This window comes from Vipera ursinii, assembly GCF_947247035.1.
Source record: "Vipera ursinii genome assembly, chromosome: 9".
Taxonomy (NCBI): Eukaryota; Metazoa; Chordata; class Lepidosauria; order Squamata; family Viperidae; genus Vipera; species Vipera ursinii.
This window is the reverse complement of record NC_139523.1, coordinates 25,521,884-25,540,400: the sequence shown is the minus strand read 5'-3', so window position 1 is coordinate 25,540,400 and position 18,517 is coordinate 25,521,884. Positions and strand designations below refer to the sequence as shown.

Below are 18,517 nucleotides of genomic sequence, written 5' to 3'. Positions count from 1 at the left end.
GGAGGGAGGGAGGGAAAGGGAGGGCCTGCCAGAGTCAAGACAGGTCAACAGACTACCTGCATCGCTTTACCTTGTTGATATCCGAGATGCTCTTTCCCTCCTTGGGGACGTACAGTTTGCGATTATTGGCACGGAGTTTGCTCTGGATGGAGAAAAGCAAAACCTCCAGGTTCCCCTTCTCCTGAAACCTGCAGGCAAAGGGCACAGGGTCAGCCCAGCAAGGGTGGACTGCCCCCACTCCGAGCAAGCAGGGAAGGTGGGGGACACAGCCTTGGGAGATGCACAGGGGCCCGGAGAGTGAGCCCTAACAGGTGCCAGTCAGTCCTGACAGGCTCACTTGATGGGCTTCTCCAGGGTGCAGAAGGCGGTAAAGGCTTGTAGCTGGTGCTGGACCCCAGACAGGGAGTTGGCGAACTTCTGGTTGGTAATGAAGGGGATGGTGATCTCAATCCACTCCAGTAACTCGCTGGCCAGAGACTCGTAACGCTCTATGATCTTCTCGATCTCCAGCACTTGATCCAGCACCTGGATCAGGAGTGGGGGAGACTTTTGTGAAATCCCCCCATCCACACAATTGATCCAACTGCCACGTGGCTTAGAGCACCCCTTAACTCTTCCTCAATGGCCAGTCAGTGCTGCCAATTCCTCCAGGCCCGTTTCTGGCAGCTTCTGCTCTTCAGCCAGGCTACCTGGCCAGACGGTCACCTAAGAGGTCCTGGCAGACCAACGGTTGCCATCGGACACTCATGTTCCTCCTGGAGCTGAACGAGGCTCCTTCCTTTCAGGGTCCAGGCTGAGCTGCTGAGCATATGAAATATTCCATCCAGGCTAGGTGTTTGTGGGGGGTTGGGAGGTGAGGGTTTTCCTTGCTCTGGGCCAGCAGCGGAGCATTTGCCCTCCTGCACAGGGCAGCGTGGGCTTCTGGGAGCCGTCCCTGCCAGGCTCACCTTTCCTATTCGCTTCCCCTCCACAGCCAGTGCCTTCATCTTGGAGAAATAATGGTAGAAAGACACCACGTAGGTCAGAACGGACTTCTCGTCTGGATGTTCAACATTGACATCTGTGGGGGGGGGGAGAAGGAGGAGGAGAGAAACTGCGGCAGCCGAGGAGCCCACCAGTCCTTCGGGAGTAGGGCGGTATATAAACCGAATTAATAAATAAATAAACCAGGAGGCAGGCCAAAGTCTCCCCTCCACGGATGGCCAACAAGGGTTTGAGGGGCAAACCCTGGACAGGTTCAGACCCACCATGGTTCCAGGAGAGGGGCTTAGGCAGCCCCACCCCACACCTCGCCATCCCAATCACCTTGCAGGCTGTTGTGAGATGGGAATGGATGCTGGGGGAAGCAGGTTCACCTCTGAGGTTCCCCAGGGACCCTTGCATGCTGGGTCAGATCCTGGCACAGCCTTCCAGGATCAGGCTTTGTCTGGGCACTTTTTGCACTCAAAGCAATGGCTCTTTGGCCCTTTGAGGCTCTGCCATAGGGGGCCTGGGGTCAGCACCCTACCCCGCCATACCAAAAGAAGCGGGCCGCTGCGCCCAACTCCTGGCCTCTCTTAGCCCAAGAGATGGGCTACACCTCTCTTTCAGCAACCCCAAGGGGCAACTGCCAGACTCCCCCACAAAAGGGCCACCCCCCTGGAGAGGAGCCTCTTCAGCCGCTGCCTTTGAACTGGGGCATCGAGGGCCACAGAGCCCACTGGGCAGAGAGCTCTTGGGGAGAAACACTCTCGCCTGAGAGACAGAGAGGAGCAGCCCCTCCACTTCAGATTAAAAGGCCGTCACAGAAGTCGAATCCCGGCAAATCAGGAAACGTAGCTTTAAAAGCCCAGATCAAAGGGGGCAGGAGCCACAATGTGCAGACTGGCAGCAGACAGGTAGTTTCTCTGACAGACACTGACCAAGGGGCTCTTTCCCAGCCCATTTCAAGCGCTGTGGAGGGCAGGGCAGCGACCAGGCAGGCCAACTTGGTGCCTGAGATGCTGCCTTCTGCTCCTTTGCCACTTCCCTGCTTTGGGAAGCGTCCAGTGAAAGGGGTCTGCATCTGTCATGGAAAGCTGGGCCTGACAGAGCTCTGGACCTCCAACCTCCATCTGCACAGACCACCCCCCAACTGTAATTGCCAAGAATCTTTCCCGGCTCAGAGCTGCCTCCCACCTCCCAAGGCCAGGAAGGGCTTTCCTTTCTCCAGGAGACTTGGGCAGGGAAAGCCACGCTGTGTCCTTCAGGGTCAATTCAGGGCCTTACCCTCGGGGTCCAGCAGTTTAGCCAGGCCCAGCTGCTGTTCAGCAGTGTTGAAGGCCTGCTGGAGATTGTAGACTGCATTGGATTTGGTCAACTTCTTGAAGTCAATGATGTCCGGCCTGGGGAGGAAACAGGCGGCCTCCTGAGGGGCTGGGTCTGTCCAGGGTGGGACCGAGAGGGCATTTCTCCTCATGGCACCAGACCTACCCTTATCCTGGGCCAAAGTCCCTTCATTTTGCAGCTGGCCAATTGCCAGATCCTGCAGGAGGCCGCCTGACTGCCCCAGGCCCTGGCTGGAGAGGGCAGCTCCGGGACAGCAGCCCTCCAGCCATGCTTTCTCCACAACCCCCTCAGAGCCTCCTCACCTGTGCCTGTGGATGAGAGCGCTGAAGGCCAGCCCGTCCCGCCAGCTGGTGGTGAAGTTCTGAATGTTAACCTCAGGGTAACTGAAGAGGAGGAGGAGTCCCTTCTAAACCAGAGCGGTTTAGGATGGTCAGGGGACCTTGCTGTCCCCTCCATGCCAGCAGGCAGCTGCAGGGCCCCAGGGATCACCTGCCCAGGACAGGCGATTCCACGACATGTGCAAGCATTGGCTCACAGCATCGTCACTTCTTGGTTGTTAGGACTCGGCCGCCTTGTTCAGGACTCACCCTGCCGTCTTCATTTGGCACCAGAGCAAGAGAGCATCCTTGGCTGAGCGGGTCTCTCGGCTGTCTTCTGTTTCAATTTTAATCACCTGGATCTGGGAGGGGGAAGCAGGAGAGGGGGGGTTCTTTGGCCCTCCTTTCTCCAAAGCTCACCTGCATCCAGCCCCCTTCCCCCCAGTTTTCATTTCCAGAGGTGCCTTCCCTAACATGCTCTAGAAACTAGTCAGCTCCCTCCCTCTTTTGCCCAGGCCACCCACCCTTCCCCAAACTCTCTGCAACCTGCACAGAACGTTGTTCCAGAGAGCTTAGGGAGAAAATCTCCAGGTTGCTCCAGGTCTCACTTGGAAGCCTCCAGCAGCAGACGACCTCCCAGCTGCCCAGGCATGGCCCCGTCTGTCAGCCCCTCTGGAAGAGCTGCCCTCTTACCCCACCTGGAATCTCAGGATGATGGTCCAGATGAGGCCCAGGGTCAGGCGGTGGTTGCCATCCACAATGTCATGGGAACCCACGTTCTCCAGGTGGACTCTCTGCTCCTTCAGGAATTGCAGGGCTTTGTCCACATTTTCCAGGGAGTGGATCCGCATCCTCCCCCGGGTGGGTTTGGGCTGCCACAGAAGCCAATCAAAATATAACTGCTCCCATCGAGGCACAGTTTAAGCAGAATTGACATGTACAAATAACCTTTAAAACTACACAATTGCAATAAAATAAAAATACTGTGGTATGTTTCTAAGTCACACTGACAGTTCTTGACTTACGACCAACAGTTTAATGTCCATTCAAAGTTACAACAGACTTGAAAAAAGTTACTCACAATCCATCTTCAAAGGCACAATCACAGCACTGTATTTTTGGCAACTGACTTGCATTTACAATCGGTTGTAGAATTCCAGAATTTGATTAAGAGATTTACAACAAAACAGCCCCGTCTTCTGCCTTTACCAACCACTCCTCTACCAGCCCCTCAAAGAGCATATCTTCCCCCCTCTCTCCCTTCACTGCCTTCCCTTTCAGGGCTCAGCCCCCCTTTGGCCCTGGGGCCTGAAGTTACCCAGAAAAAATCAAAGGAGCTCTGACTGTCTCAAAAGCTCTCACACACACCCCTTTATAGAAGCAACCAGCTCCTCTGGCCCTAAGAGGCACACCTCCCTCCATCCTCCGGGGCAATCATCCCTGGAAAAGCTGAGAGATCCCCATACCAGCTGTTCCCCAGACAAAACTTCCAGCAGCTTGGTCAGTAGGTATCCATCCCTCAGGTCTGCGTAGAGGTCGCTGATTCGGCAGGAGACCTGGCCCAGGTGGGAGTTGATCCACTTGGTGAAAGTCTTCTTCTGCACTGCATCTCGCTCATCTGACAAAATTCACCGGGGGAGGGACATTAGGCCAATCTCTCACCCCGCAGAGCCCACCAGCTCCTCTGGAAGGACTGGAAGCACAAGGGCCATACTCAAGAGAGGGCTTGGCTTGAGGGCCATCCCACCCCAGTCAGCTTTTCATTTTCATTGGCCCAGGGGGCTTCTGGGGAAGGGGCCACAGCTGCAGCCATGGGGCCCTTCTCTGTGGTGTTGCTTAAACACAGAGAGGTGACGGCCACAGTGGAGCCCCATCCCAGACTGTCCAGCATTACCTTCTCACTCTTCCTGGCACTAAACTTTTATTCCCAGAGCCTTGCCCCATGGAGAATCCTGGGAGCTGGTCCAGCAATCCCACCCCCCTACCCTCCCACCCCCGTGGGTTTCAGGGCTCAGCTTCAGGTAGGCACACCTGCCGACCAGGCTTGGCTCTGCCCCTCCCCACACTCCGCACTTAAGGAAGATCCTTCTGAAATAAAACCCCTCCTCTTTATTTAAAAACCCATTGGCTGCACCATTTCAGAGGGGAAGCACCCTCACTCAGCCCCATTTTGGTGCCCCTTCCCATCATTAGGTATACTTTCCTGCCTAACAAGAGGAGCCCAGGCGGAAGGCAGCCCTACCCGCGAGGGCCTTGATCCGTGAGCATTCGAAGAGCTTGACGGTGGCCGTGGCCTCCTCCCAAGGCCGGGGGTGGGGGGGGTCGGTGCCCTCCCATCTGGTATTGCTGAGTTGCTGCTGGGCCTCCTGATTATCCAGCTGAACCGGTGTAACATTTGCCATGTTGCTGCTTTCCTGGGAGCCCCATAAAGGGGTGAGATGAACCCCTGAAGCTTCACCTGCCACTTACATGCTGAGTTCAGAATTCCAAAGAAAGAATGACAAAGAAAATGGCAACTGTTAAAGGGAGCACCTGTAGGGCACATCTGCTTGCAATGCCTACACCTGGCCCCAAAGACTGTGCGAGAGGTCACCAACTGGCTGATTCTCTGGTGAGGATGTAGGGGGGCTGGCAGACACCCCCCCTTTCAACCTGTCCCCAGTGTAGCCAGCCAGGCAAGGCTGAGAAAAGGCACAATACAAGAACATGCAAATTGGTGCATGTTGGCCAATTTGGCCTTTGCTGTCCCCTGGAGTAATGAGAGGGGAGCACAACTCATTTGTTTGAACCAGCCCCCCCTCCCTCAGGGTGCAACCTGGATACCTTCAAGGCAGCTAGACTGCCTTAGTTGGAGGTGAGGGGTCCAAACCCTTCTGCATACGGAAACCCCACAGAAGCCAAACTTCCCTCTCCTTCCCTAGGAACTTATCTGGCCCGTTCAGAACATGATTGGGAGTCAGGAGGGAAGTCTGTGGCAGACTTATGGAGGGGGGCTGGCTACTGAATCAATGTAGGAAGGGGGGCTGGAAGGACAGCGTCTGACCCCAACAAAAGCCGCCCTCTGTGGAGCAGCAGCCTTGGAATAGATATTTATTGCTAGGGAAGACAGGCTAAAAGGCAAATTACTTGAAGGCATTCTGAACACTGAGGGAATATCCTAAAGAGGTTAATTTAAGCCACCTTAGAGGATCTGTCTGCAGCTCATTTTAAGCCCAGGGGTCTACCCAGAGCCCCTTTGGCCCCCAGAGGGGGTGAGTTACCAGGGGGAAAGCCCTCAGGGGGCATTCACAGCATCAGGCCATGGCCACATGGTGTGACAGAATAATTCCTCTCCCAGTCCCCTATTTAAGGCAAGGTGGCTGTCCATGTTCAGTGGGTTTTGGCAGATGATTTCAGGAGCCCCGGGGTGCCTGGCAATCTTAGGGAGCCGCTCAGAGAATGGGGTTCCCGGCCTCATGAGAGTCACCCATCAAGGAAGCAGATGATGGCTAAGCATTGTGGGTGAAGCTTCTATGATAGAGCTCAGCACATGGGGCTGAGTGCAAGGCATGAACGTGAGCCTGGCACCTGCTCCCCTGCTCCAAGGCCCCAGGGCAGGGTGCAGGGTGGGCTTGGGGGAACACCCCCATCCAGCAAACCACCTGATTCCCTTCAGGGGAGCAAGAGGTCCTCTCGTCACATTGTTGATGCCCATCATTTGCACCCGTTTGGACACCCCGAATAAGCAGCCCAAATTTTGTCAGGTTTGGGAATCTGGAGCCCAACACTGGAAGGCCGAAGGAGAGGTGCTGTTTCATCGCATCTTGGGCAGGGAAGGAACCAGATCCCTGGCCTTGTTTTGCAAAAAAGGGCCCAGCAAGGGAGGGACGAAGGGCCTGGATGATCCCCCTCACCCCGCCACCATTTAAGGCCTCCTTCCTTCTATCCTGATGGGGCCAGACACAGCCCAGGGTTCAGAAGACCCCCTCCATAGGTTTGCAGAGGTTTCTGCCCCACGGAGGCAAGAGGACCTTTCTGCTCCTACCCCGCCCTGGGGGATGGCTCTGCTGCGGGGACGAGTGACCCCAGGGCAGCTCGGTCCGGGAGTGCTGACCATCTGTTGTGCGCCCCGACTCTCGGCCTGCTCCCTCCCCACCCGAGAGGCTTCCCGGGAACCGGCTCCTCTCCGCCTCGCTCCCGTTCCTGGTCCTGTCATCAGAGCCCGACGGGGTCCCTCGGGCCTCCTCCTCCGAGCGCAGCCGCGGCCTGGCCAACCTCACCTGAACACCGGCGACTTGAGGGGCCTCATTGCTCCCCGCCGCCTGAAGCGGCGGCAGCGGCCGGGCGAGATGCTGCTGGCGGGCGCTCTCGACAGTGGTCGCAGGAGCAGAGCAGAGCCGTCCGGCGGTGCCGGCTGCGGCCTCGCTATGCCTGTCTCGCTATCGCCGTCCTGGCACAGCAGCCAATCCAGGAGCGCCGCTCCGCCCCTCCACGAAAGCCGGAGAGCCCCCCCCCCGCTCCCGCAACCGCCGCGCCCGCTACAAAGGCTGCTTTCCAGGAGCGGCGGCGGCGGCCCTCCTTTCTCCCGCCGCTCAGCAGCTCTGGAGCACGCAGTCAGCATGCCCGGACGGGTCTGCGGCAGCAGGCGGGGGCGAAGCGGCTCACCTTGCGCCAGTCCTTGACCTCCTCCCGTCTGGCCGCCGGCTTCTGGACGCGAGCAGCGGCTGCTGGTAGGAGCGAGGGGCACCGCAGTGCTGGGGTCCCGCGGCTGCGAGTGCCGAGGCGTAGCTTAAATTGGAAAAAAGGGCTGCGCGGCTGTGGCGGAAAGAACCGAAGCAACGCCCGGCAGCTTGGATAAGAAGGCGCGAGCGAGGCGGCGGGTCTTCTCGCCGGTAATTGAGCCGACCACTCCAAATCGGAGTAAGCCGCGATGGAGGGACCCGCATGGCTGACCAGTGCCGCCCGCCCACGCGTGTTTTGGTGGAGACTAGAGAGCTGCGCGGGGTCGCCTTGGCCGAAAGAACTACGGCACAGCCTTACAGCTTCTGCCTGACGGCTGGGCTCCCCTTCCCGGTACTGCGGGTAAGGCCCCTCCTCCTTCCCTTCCCGTCCCCTCGGCCTCTCTTTGATTCACATGCTGTGCCGCGCTGTCCTGTTTTCGCCAAACAGCCAAGCCTGAAGCTAAGCCGGGCCGGGCCAGGCGGGAATTCCCAGGGAGGCGCCCCGACCGAAGGGGCTCAGACTGTAGCCTGCGGCTTGCCCACCCTCTAAACCGCTCCCGCCCCTTCCGAGACGGCCCACGCGGGCGCTTCCATCGGGCGTCCAGGGCCGGCCAGCGGCTCTTCCGAGCACCGGGGGAGGGGAGGCAGGCGTGCCGACGGAGGAGACGGTTGCTTGTTCCGCTGCGAGCCCGCGGGGGCTCGAGCCCCTGGCCTCCGCTGCGGCTCGCGGGCGCACTGCTCGCCGCGGGAACCGAAGTGCCGAGGCGCCGCCTTCCACTGGCCCTACCTCCCCGGGCGGAGCTCCAAGCGGAAGGGCTTGCTTTGGCCCTGGGCTGGAGCGGCGAGGAGGCAACGGCGACGGCATGGAGAGAAGCCGCGCGCCCGGAGGCCCCGTTGCTGCAGCCTGCAAGAAAATCGCCATCTTCGGCGCCACCGGCATGACGGGCCTGGCCACTCTGGCGCAAGCCCTGGAAGCGGGTGAGGCAGGGCAAGGGGCGTCAGCCTGCGGGGGGGGGGGGGGCAGAACAAGCAGGGGACCGCGAAGGGGCGCATCGTCTCCCGTCTGCGAAAGGACGCGCGTGGGACGCGGCTGCTTCCCCGGAGAAACGCCCCAGCGCCTGACAATTGGGGGCGGTGGGAGGCGAATACCGAACGAGCAGCGACTTCTACCCGGCGGCTATGTACTGTTTATTTGTTGCGAAGTGGGATTGGTGAAGATAAAAGGCTTCAGATCAAGGGTGCATTTCCACAGCTGGCATTGCACCTGCAAGTTATTCCATGGTATTGGTGCTACGAGTGAGGCCATAATCCATAGTGTGGTTTCAGGGAATGGCTCAGGTCTGGGAGCTTCCCCAGACAGCCCCCCCCCCATGGCTGGTTTAGCAGGTGATGCCAGCAGACCTGAACCCCGAAGCAGCTCTGGTCCTGTTCCAATGTGCTTGCAGGCTGAAGTGGCCGGGGCTGCTAGGCGCTTGGGAAGCAAGGCCTTGGCTATCACAAGTCGCCTGGCACCCTCCCCTCCCCTGCTTGCCCTGTGCTGTGCAGTGATAAGGAGGAGGGTATGTGGCCAGCCCTGCAGGGGCCTTGCAACTTCTTTGGGAGTTGAACTAATTGGCGATGGGAGACAGGAGAGGGGCCGGGGCAAACCTTGCTGCCATTGATGTTTTGGTTATGGAAGCCCCCTGAGAAAAGCGGTCCCCAGCTATCCTCTGGATGAGAGAGTTGGTGGGTTGTAGCAACCCTTGGGCTTCTTCTGAGTTTTAAGGTACAATGGTCCTCTGGGTCAGCCGTTTGTGAAGCCATGGATGGAAGGGGGATGTCAAGGCAACCTGAAATGCATAGGGGGGAGAGGGGGAGGGCTTGGATTTCATTTAAGTGGGGCTGAGCTGCCTAGAGGGGATTGGTCTCAAACCTGGCACAGAGGCAGAGAGAAATGCCAGAATTGCCCAATGCAGCTCTGGTTAATTTTCAAAGGAAAAATGCCTCCACAACAAGAGAATGTTAGAAGGGCCCATTTAAGGATAGCAAGTAGCGTAAAATGTCTTTCACTGGCAGAACGTATAAAACAGTCCCTGAAAAAAGACTTCAGAGTGGAATGTTCCAAAAATGAACATTTTACCACACAAGAAATTGCAATACAAAAAATGTTGCCAGGCCAAACAGGTTTAGTGTTTCCTCTGTAATGTACCTCTTAAAAATGTGGACAAGACAAGAAGAAATTTACCTAAGGTTATTTTAAAAAGACAAAGCATTTAATGCTGAACAACCGGAGGAGACAATTAAACATTAAAGGGAACAGAAAGTCTTGTGGCCAAAGTGGGAGGAGCAGAAGGATAGGCGAGAATGCTGGCCAGGACGGTGGGGGCAGAAATTCCTCCTCTGAAGCGACCCCCCCTTGCTAACCTGCTCAGGGCAAAGGACTGAAGCCTTCTTCACCCGCCTGCTCTGAGCTTCCTTTGCTGCTCCCTCCAATTGCTTTGTGAGAAGATGCCTCACCAGCTACTTTCTCTTCCCCCTTGCCAGGCTACCACGTGACGGTGCTGGTACGGGATCCCGTCCGGCTGCCCCCTGAGCTACAGCCAGCGCAAGTGGTGGTCGGAGACGTGTTGAACCGGGCAGACGTCGATGGAGCCGTGAGCGGGCAGGACGCTGTGATCATCATCTTGGGCACCCGCAATGACCTCAGTAGGAGCGGTGGCACTTCCTCCCCCACCTCTCCCTGTTCCGAGGCTTTTGGCTCACACGATTTTTCTTCTCTGCCTCTCAGGTCCCACCACAATGATGTCCGAAGGCACCCGGAACATTGTGGAGTCCATGAAGTCCTGCGGCATCCGCAAAGTGGTGGTCTGTCTCTCAGGTAGGCATCCCGCACAAAGGTCATGTTCTCCTGCCTCCTGGACAGGATCGCCCGCTGAGCGATGGCTCAGAAAGCAGCCCCTTGCCGCCTGTCTGATGGCCCCGGGTTTCCTTGGGGAAGAGAACTGCATTGGGCCTCTGTGAGTTAAGAGAATGGAGCGATGGTTCCAGCCAGCTGTAGATCTTGTAAGCTGGAAGGGGGATGACGGCCTCACCTCTGCTCTTCTCCAGACCAAACGGGGTGGGCCCCACAGGGTGTGCTGAGCTGCCTGGGATTCCTGCAAGGAGGCTTTTGCCTTCCTTGGTCTCCATAGTCCTTCCATTGTTGCCATTCATCTTGAGCTGTTAAGCTTAGGCTCCCAAGGCCCTTAGACACTCTCACCCTCTCCCGCAAAGAGGTGGGCCAAGTTAAGTCGGCCTTGGGCTGCCTTTGCAGGGGAGACTCAGGCACTGCAACAAGGGGTTTCTCTTGGGGGTTCTGCTTGTAGCTTTCCTGATGTGGGACCTGGAAAAAGTTCCCGCCAAGCTGCGGCCAGTGACCGAAGACCATGTCCGGATGCAGCAGATCCTGAAAGAGTCAGGCCTGGACTGTGTCTACGTCATGCCGCCTCACATTGCAGGTGTGCCCTGTGGGGAGACCTGGGTGGTGGGAGCATAGTGGCCGGCAACCGCCAGGTCAATCTGGGCACAGGAAGGGTTTGTGACTCTGGAGGTAGTCAGCAAAATCATCCAGTAATCCAGAACCTCCTAATGTAGAAATGCACCCCATTTTCAGTGCTAAACGAAGAGCGAGCTTGGTCAAAATGCTTCTTTTAAATGAGCTCCTTTGCCTCTTCTCCCAGGCAGCGTGCTCGGTCTGGTTGTCCCAAGGTAAATAACGCCCAGTGGCCAGATTGGCTTCCGTTGAGTGTGTGATAGAAGTACGATTATGGTTTATTCCAGAAATCAGGAAGAAACCCACTGTGGGCTGAGCTAGGGCTGCTCCCTGAAGGGCTGGGCAAGTTGGGTTTGGCATGCGGCTTCTGGCAATGGGTGTTCTTCCTCCTGCAGGTGACCAGCCCCTCACCGGTGACTACACTGTAACCGTGAACAGCTCAAGTAGCGCCAGAGTCATCTCCAAGCATGACCTGGGGCACTTCTTTCTCAAGTGTCTGACCACATCTGAGTATGATGGGAAAAATGTCTACCTCTCCAGGCATTATCCCAAGGAATGACCCCTCCTCAGAAGGCCGGAGAAATCACTGCCTTGCATGCATTTGCCCCCCTCTGCCCCTTGTGCTACTGAGTGCCTCCCCCCTCTCACAGGAAGTCCAGCAGGGCAGCAGATGCCCCCCCCCCCGTGCCCTGCAGCAGGCAGACCAGCTGCCCACAGTCCCTGTGCGCTGAAGTTCCCCTGAATCCAAATGCAGCTGGGCGGGCTCTGGCCCCTGTTTGGGACGGTGGTCTGCAACTTCCTCCCCATGGCAGAAAGGACTCTTTGGGCAGCAGTGATTTTTGCTGTACCAAGGAAAGCCTTTGCACAGCACAAATGGTCTAGGGTCTCCTGCTCGTGCAGAAGTTTGGACTGGAAGCCCTCCAACCCAATGATTCTGTGTTCTAAGTGGAAGGCAGTAGCCAAGCTCCTTCCATCAGCAGATGCATAGGCCACCTTGAAAATTAGGAATCCAGCTATAAACAAACCCATCAGAAGTAGTAAAAGGTTGGAGGGCAAGTAACAATATCCCCAGGTTAATGTTAATCTTCCTCCTGTGTTGCTAAGAAACCTTAATTCATGTTAATGCTTGCAAAGGTCTGTGCAACGTGAAAGCATACAAAGCATAAGCAGCTAATCAAATAAATACCAAACTATTTGGATGGCAATGCGATCACTTGGATCTAATTAAGAACTCTTCTTGGAAGGAGTTTTCAATAATATCTTGCGCCGAACCATTAATTCTTCGTGTTTTGGTTAAAAGGGAGAAGAGTGGAGTGGAGCGCACAGGGAGAGATTCTTGCTCCCTGCTAGTGGCCCCAAAGAGGGATGACACATTGGGTATACTTTTTGGGGGGGCTGCATCTTGCCTGGCCATTGTCGCACCTGCACTGGGACACACAAATGTCAAGGGAATAAACATGGATGGGCATTCAGTGGCCAGGCTGGAGGTCTGGGGCAATAACTGCAGGGAAACATGAAAAAACAGAATAGTAAAATAAAAGATTGAGCTAGTAGTCACAACGATTCAATTAAATATTGTCATGACTATGTTTTTTTTTTGCATAAGCCATGATTAGTTGGATTCATATAACACAACAGCCAGTTTGGTGCAGCAGTGAACAGGCTGCACTAGAAACTGGGAGATGTGAGTTCTAATCCTCCTTTTTGCCCAACTGGGTGATTGGGCCAGTCCCTCTCTCGGCCAGCCTACCTCACAGGGTTGTTGTGATGAGGAAATACGCCCGAGCGTTAGCTGTCTTCACTGCCTCCAGTTGACCAAATATTTTAAAAAGTGGGAGTATTTTTGAAACCCGGCCCTGACGCTTTTTCAGACCTCACCTTTCTCCGAGGAGGGGGACGAGGCGTCTGCGGGCTCGGCGTTTCAGTCCTCCACCAGCCCCAGCGCAGCGGAACCGTCCTGCGCCGGGGGACCCCCGCCCTCCCTCAGGGCAATCGCACGGCCTCACCCCGGTGCCCCCAGGCTCGGAAGAGGCGCGGCAGGAGAGAAGCTGCTGCGAACGCCGCCCGCCTTCAGCCGCAGGGAAAGGCGCCTGCGAGCACCGCCTCTAGGGGTCGCCCTTTCCTCAACCCGCAATCGAGCAGCGGGCTCCGCGACAGCGCCCCCTGCTGGACAGATTCCAAAACCCCTCCCCTGCCCAGCCAATCAGCGTGGCCTCGTGGGTTGGTTCGGTCGGGCGCCCTTCCTTTCGTTGCGTCCTCCCCCTCTATGGAGATGAGGTGTTCGTGAGAGCGCTCCCATTGGTCGCGAAGGCTTCCTCCGCCAACGCATTGCCCCGAGCGATCCTCCACTCGTCGAACCGGAGAGATTCGCCTGGATCGCCGGGGGAGGCATGTTGGCCGCCGATTGGCTACGCGCCGGCTTCCAGATCCCGCTGAGTGGCCTCTGAGCAGCCGGGTAGGTGAAACCGGGGCCCGCCGGCGCGAGAGGCGGGGAGAGCCGGGCGAGGGAGGCGCCGGCTGCCGCTGGCGTGAGTCACCCTCCGCTTCCGCGCCGCTCGCCCGCCCGCCCGCCCGCCCAGGTGGGGACGGGCAGGTCAGGCACCTCAGTCGCTGGCCGCGCGCAGCCGGGCTGGGGATCGCCGCGCACCCTTCCCTCCCTGCGCGCCCAACCCTTTCCGGCCAGCGGCTTAGCTGAGCCGGTGGGACGCCGGGAGGGAAGCGCTTGCACGCCGTGCCGGGGAAACGGGCGGTCCGGGCGCGCTCGAGGTGGCTTTGGTTCCTCTCCCTCCCCCGGAGGGGCTCCGTCGTCGCGGGCATGAGATGAGCAGGCCAGGTGAGGTGACTCCCAGCTTCCGGTAGTCTTGCAGGCCGCCATCCTCTTACTTCGTCCGTCCTCCCTGGTGTCGCCAAGCTCCCCGCCGGCAACTTTTGGAAGTGATTTGGTTTCCGAAACGTGAACCGCTGGGAAACGTGCGGGGTAAAGACCGCCGCGGGACCCGCCAAAGAGCTGCTCCAAGCCAAAAGTCGTCTTCATTGTCTCCCCCCCCCAATTGATTGCAACCTTCCAGATACACATTTCCTGCTCCAGATGGCAGACAGGGTGGGATGGGAGGCCTGAGACTGGGTCAGGAGGTGCCTGGAGATCAGAGGGGAAGCTTGGCAAGATGCAGAGAGGTGATATTGAAAAGGAAAGAAAGAACAGTTGAGTAAAGGGGTGAGGGGGGAAAAATGGAAGTAACCTTGCTTGGGTCTTTGCATAGGAGTGGGGCAAAGGGATACTCAGTAGGCTTTCCGTTCTACAACTATATTCTGCAACACTAAAGTAGCATCCCTGAAATCCTTGCTCTGCCTGTCCTTTGGCCTGCTTCGCAGGGCTGACCCATGGGCCAAGCTGGGCCCACTGCCTAGGGCCAGGCTGAGGCTGGCATCGCTGATGGTTTCCCTTCCGTTCTTTTCCAGAAACCGGCTGATGAAAGCCATGAAGCGAAAGTGGACCGAAGAGGAGGCTGAGCCTGCTGCAGCCACGCCGTGCAGCTCTCTCTTCAGCCTGTCTGTCTCCAAGCTCCACCAAAGCCTGCAACACGTTGAACCCAACCTACGGCACCTTGTGCTGGTGGCCAACACGCTCCGTCGCTTCCAGGGGGAGATGCAGCCAGGGCCTGCCCCTATTCTCCAGGCCACCTTAGGCCAGGAGGACCCTTCTGAGGGCAGCCCGATGCCCAGTGCCCTGGCCTGCAACCTGTCAGAGCCCAGCGGGAGGCTGATGTCACCCCCTTCTCTGTCCCCATATGTAGGCGGCCTCCTCCTTTCCAACGGGGACTCATCTGCCTTACAGGCCTCTTCGGAGGACTCGAGTGATATTGGTGATCCCGAAGAGCGCCAGCTGTGTTTGCTCAGCCCTGAGGCTGAATGGACGCCCCCTGCCTGCCCTTCTAGCACCCTGGACCTTCTGAGCCCTGGCGGCTACCTCTTGGAAGATAGCCTGGAGGGGGTCTTTGAGGACATAGACACCTCCATGTATGACTGTGATCTGTGGCTGCCCACCAGCCTCCCCAACTTCAAGGAGGCCTTCTGCTCACCAGGAGAGCAGAGGCCAGATCTGGCAGACCTTGACTGTCTCATGGATGTGCTTGTGGGGGTACAGGAACTGTAAGGGCACCGTCAACGAAAATTGTGGTCCCTGGTTGCTTGCTGAAAATGGGAGTAGATGGGGAAAGAGCCGCTGCCACAGAGAACAAAGTCTTCATTGCATCTTCTGTAAAACTGTTTCCAGCTCCTCGCACGGCTACCTCTTTGGAAACTTTCTGAAAAGAAAAGTGACCAACTTTAAATAAGTTGGGTACTCTACTTGCCGTCTTCAATTTCAGGCTAACGGTCGTCTGCTACAGCAAAATTCTGCAGTGGCTTAAAGAGGCTCTGATTCAGCCAGAATCTTTTTCTTGCACAAAGGGCTTGATCTGTCTCAGTTGGAGGGCTTTGCCAGGGCTCCGAGTTTTCTCTGTGAAACGGTGCCTCTGTTTTCCCTCTCCTGGTGAACCTTCGGGAGCTGCCTGGGTGGGGGAGCTTCAATGGGCTGGTCTCTGTATGTGAGTAGATAAAGCGGCTCCCACAGGTTGGGCAGTCAAGAGTGGTGAGATTGAGAGGGTAATTTATTATATGAGCATCAAGTATTGGAAAGAGTGAAAAACCTGCATCCTGTTAAAGTGCTTTAAAGAATTCAACACTTGGATTTGCGTGTATTCTGTGTATTTGAGGAGGGACAGGAAGAGAATCTTTGCTGGTACAGGGTCTTTCCCACCCCCAAAGCCCCCAGAGCCTCTCGGCCAAGTGCACCCCACTGCTGCTTTCCCCTCTTGTCTTGGAACAGCCACAGTAATTGCAACCCCCCCCCCAAGAAGGTTAGAATCCCAACCTGCAGCCGCCGGCCACTCCTCATTTGGCACTGGAAGAGGAAGACAACCCCCCTTGATGGACATCCTGGGAAGGCAGAGCAGTGAGGGAGAAGGTGGGGGCTTCCACGAGGGATGGGACGCTGCTGGCCTTGGAAGGGCTGCCTGCACACAGACCACCGGCCTGCAGGCTGTGGCTCCTGTACAGAGACCCAAAGTGGTTGCTGGAGTGGAGAGAAACTCCAGGATAGGGAGGTTCATGCAGAGGGCAAATTCTGAATTGATTTGGCACCAATTTAAGGTGAAGAATGTAGAACTATTTGGGGTTGGATCATTGGGGGCGCGTCTAATCCAACAGTTTTTCTTCCACAGTGACAACCCAGCTATGAATGAAAACAAGGAAAGTGGGCTCTGGGTTTTGCTCTGCCCTGCCTGATGAGATTCCAGCCTGGAATGGTGGTTGGAGCTGAACAACGCATTAAAGTGTGTTTTGACTAGTTACTGTTTATTGACACAACTACAGCAGTTCACGCAAGGCCAGCCTGTCTCACTTTATCTTGCTCTGTGAATCAGACTGATATTAAAACATGGAGCAAAGAAGTGAGGGACTTTTCCCCTAATCCCCTCCAGACTCCTCTGTGGTTCTGGAGGGGTGAGATGAGTGCAGAGTTTTGCATGTTTTTGTTACTGCCGAAGGAAACTAAATTCTTCTAAGTGACTCTGACATTACTGTTGCCATTATTTGACATATGGTATCTGCTTATCTGTGTGCACAGACAACACTTAAAAGCAAAAACAGAATTAAAATACAGATTAAAAATGCAGTAAGTTCAAAACGCCTGCCTGGGTAAAAGAGGTGTATTTGGATTCCTTGAATACCGAAAATCTGCTGGGGAGAGGCACACGGAAAGGCAAGATGAAATGACGGGCCTTTCCCAGCAGCTTCTCCCGGTAATCTTGGCCGGTTTTGGCACAGGAGATGAGACACAACTTGCTTATCCGAGAGTTGCCTTAGCAGAAACGACGCGGGGTTTCAGCCCGCAAAGATGCAAGTCGGCAGCTCCGGCAGGGTCCTTTGCGGAGAGCGAGGGATGCGCAGCCCCACCTCCCCAGGTGCATTTCCCCGCTCCCTTCTCTTCCCGAGCGTGACTCGCACCGCCTCGCCGCTCGACGGGCCTTCTGTGGCGGAGGGAGGGTCGGAGTGGCGTCTCGGTCGCAACGTGTCTCTGGGCGGGGCTGCCTCGGACCCGGCTCGACGCCGCCCAGGCCCAGCCAAGGCCCCGCCGCGGCCGCCTTGGACGCCCACGGGATGGAGGGTCGGCCAGAGCCGCCCCCTTCCTGCTGGACCGCGCCCGGAGCGCCTCAGCCAGACATGCGGCTGAGCTTTGCGGAGCGGAGCGCACGAACCGGCTCGGGTAAGTCCGAAGGGGCCGGCTCTTCGCGGCTTGCCCTTTTCCCCAACCGGCGAGTCCTCTCCGGACAGACCGGGGCGACTCGCTGGACAGAACGACGCTGTCCTTGTGCGAAAGGGAGAGAAGCTTCGACGTCCTTCGGCCCCTTCCAAACCTGGGTCGCTGGACGCGGCGGAGCTCAGAAGAGGAGGGGCGCGCGGAGTTGGACTCTCGCTGGGCAGGTGGACGTCGGAGATCTGCTGGCCGGGGGAGCCGCCTGGGGCGAAGCTCAACTCGCCGGCTTTTTCCGAGCCTCCGCGCTCTTCCCGATCCGGCCACAGGAGACGGCGCGCCGTCAGCTTTTTCCCGGTTGACCCGGCAGCCCCTTCCCCTCGGATTCGACCAGGAGCTTCTTGGGCTGCCCGGCGGCCCAGGAAAAGCCAGTGCCGAGGGAGGAGGGGGCCGAGGGACCTTGCCGAGCCTGGCCCAACCCTATTTGAAGGGCCTAGCTTTTTCTCCTTCCAAACTTGCAAAATGTCCCGAGCCAAAATGTCCCGAGCCGCTGGTTCCCGGGGTCAGGCGCCAGGCAGCTTCTTCAACCTTTGATTGATACTTCCCTTTTCCCATCTTTTACTTAATTCGGGGCAGCAGTTCTGGTCTGCAGTATCCAAAGGAGCACCATAGGGCAGCCAAGGTTCGTGGCTCTGTACGGTGGCCTGGTATTGGTAGATATCGCTGTGGGTGGCCAGTAGGCTTTTTGCAAGGGAGATGTGGTGGCCTCAGAGCCGCCCTCCCAGTGTCCCTCCTGCTCTTTAAAAGAAAGCAAACTGGGGGTGGCTCTTCTGGCTGGAGTGACTGTTTCAGGACATATGGCAACAGCTGGTATGGTCAAGCCTGCTCCTCCTGGCTTGGAAAGCTGGCTGGGCTGCCCCAGGCTTTGTCCCCTGGCTGTGCTCACCTGTAGGCACCTGGGCTCTGCTTCTCCAATCTCGCAAAAGCTGCTTCTCAAATTGCTAAAGGGTCCAGGTGGCTTGGGACAACCCACACAAGAAGAGCCCCCTTCGCAGAGATGGCAGCTTCTTCAGAAACCAGGCAGCAGCTTATAGCTGACTGCAAATGGGCTTTTCCTGTTTGATTGGATCTGAACTCTGGAACCCAAGGAAAGCTCCTTGGCTCGTCTTCCTGTATTTAACACCGGAAGCGAGAATTGGTGCTCCAACTCAGGAAGGGAGTCGGTTCCTTTCCTGAGAGCTGCTGAGACCTCAGGGAAGCCCACTTTGCAGTCTGGTTTGGAGGGAAGGAAAAGGAGAGGATAAAGGGAGGGGCCTCAAAGGGAGGGTCTTTTGGAAAGAGAGGGGAGCAGAGCCCAGAAGCTGCAGACGGGCCGAGGGAAACGGGAAGG

At 57.1% G+C, this 18,517-nt stretch overlaps 3 protein-coding genes across 6 annotated transcripts in view; 2 read left to right on the top strand and 1 right to left on the bottom strand.

Annotated features, from left to right (window-relative positions):
- SPTBN4 (spectrin beta, non-erythrocytic 4) overlaps positions 1 to 7,505 on the bottom strand; it is a 33,074-nt gene extending 25,569 nt beyond the window's left edge. Inside the window, exons 1-10 of the mRNA XM_083369459.1 lie at positions 7,269 to 7,505; positions 4,867 to 5,096; positions 4,091 to 4,242; positions 3,323 to 3,496; positions 2,895 to 2,986; positions 2,610 to 2,690; positions 2,248 to 2,363; positions 948 to 1,060; positions 338 to 525; positions 71 to 188 (exon numbers count right to left, since the gene is read on the bottom strand). Of these exons, the coding sequence (XP_083225585.1) occupies positions 71 to 188; positions 338 to 525; positions 948 to 1,060; positions 2,248 to 2,363; positions 2,610 to 2,690; positions 2,895 to 2,986; positions 3,323 to 3,496; positions 4,091 to 4,242; positions 4,867 to 5,026 (1,194 nt within the window). The 5' untranslated portion in view covers positions 5,027 to 5,096; positions 7,269 to 7,505. The remainder of the gene's footprint in view (positions 1 to 70; positions 189 to 337; positions 526 to 947; positions 1,061 to 2,247; positions 2,364 to 2,609; positions 2,691 to 2,894; positions 2,987 to 3,322; positions 3,497 to 4,090; positions 4,243 to 4,866; positions 5,097 to 7,268) is intronic.
- Positions 7,506 to 8,075: 570 nt separating this feature from the next.
- BLVRB (biliverdin reductase B) lies at positions 8,076 to 12,045 on the top strand. Its single transcript, XM_083369460.1, has 5 exons — positions 8,076 to 8,302; positions 9,848 to 10,009; positions 10,092 to 10,181; positions 10,669 to 10,800; positions 11,231 to 12,045. The coding sequence occupies exons 1-5, from the start codon at positions 8,188 to 8,190 to the stop codon at positions 11,392 to 11,394; spliced, it is 663 nt and encodes a 220-aa protein (XP_083225586.1). The 5' UTR covers positions 8,076 to 8,187; the 3' UTR covers positions 11,395 to 12,045.
- A 1,075-nt stretch (positions 12,046 to 13,120) lies between these two features.
- Positions 13,121 to 15,536, top strand: SERTAD1 (SERTA domain containing 1). Of its 4 annotated transcripts, none has more exons than XM_083370167.1 (2): positions 13,121 to 13,290; positions 14,295 to 15,536. In XM_083370167.1, the coding sequence occupies exon 2, from the start codon at positions 14,305 to 14,307 to the stop codon at positions 14,986 to 14,988; it is 684 nt and encodes a 227-aa protein (XP_083226293.1). In that variant the 5' UTR covers positions 13,121 to 13,290; positions 14,295 to 14,304; the 3' UTR covers positions 14,989 to 15,536. The 4 variants fall into 4 exon arrangements, with proteins under 4 accessions (XP_083226293.1, XP_083226294.1, XP_083226296.1 ...); XM_083370168.1 differs by lacking the exon at positions 13,121 to 13,290 and adding an exon at positions 13,313 to 13,668; XM_083370170.1 differs by lacking the exon at positions 13,121 to 13,290 and adding an exon at positions 13,773 to 13,812.
- Positions 15,537 to 18,517: the final 2,981 nt, after the last annotated feature.

Bases quoted from the DNA above. Each gene is read 5' to 3' on its own strand.
- BLVRB (XM_083369460.1), top strand. From the start codon at position 8,188: ATGGAGAGAAGCCGCGCGCCCGGAGGCCCCGTTGCTGCAGCCTGCAAG. The intron at 8,303-9,847 runs GTGAGGCAGGGC...CCCCCTTGCCAG, and splicing joins GGCGCAAGCCCTGGAAGCGG to GCTACCACGTGACGGTGCTG. The intron at 10,182-10,668 runs GTAGGCATCCCG...TTCTGCTTGTAG, and splicing joins AGTGGTGGTCTGTCTCTCAG to CTTTCCTGATGTGGGACCTG.
- SERTAD1 (XM_083370167.1), top strand. From the start codon at position 14,305: ATGAAAGCCATGAAGCGAAAGTGGACCGAAGAGGAGGCTGAGCCTGCT.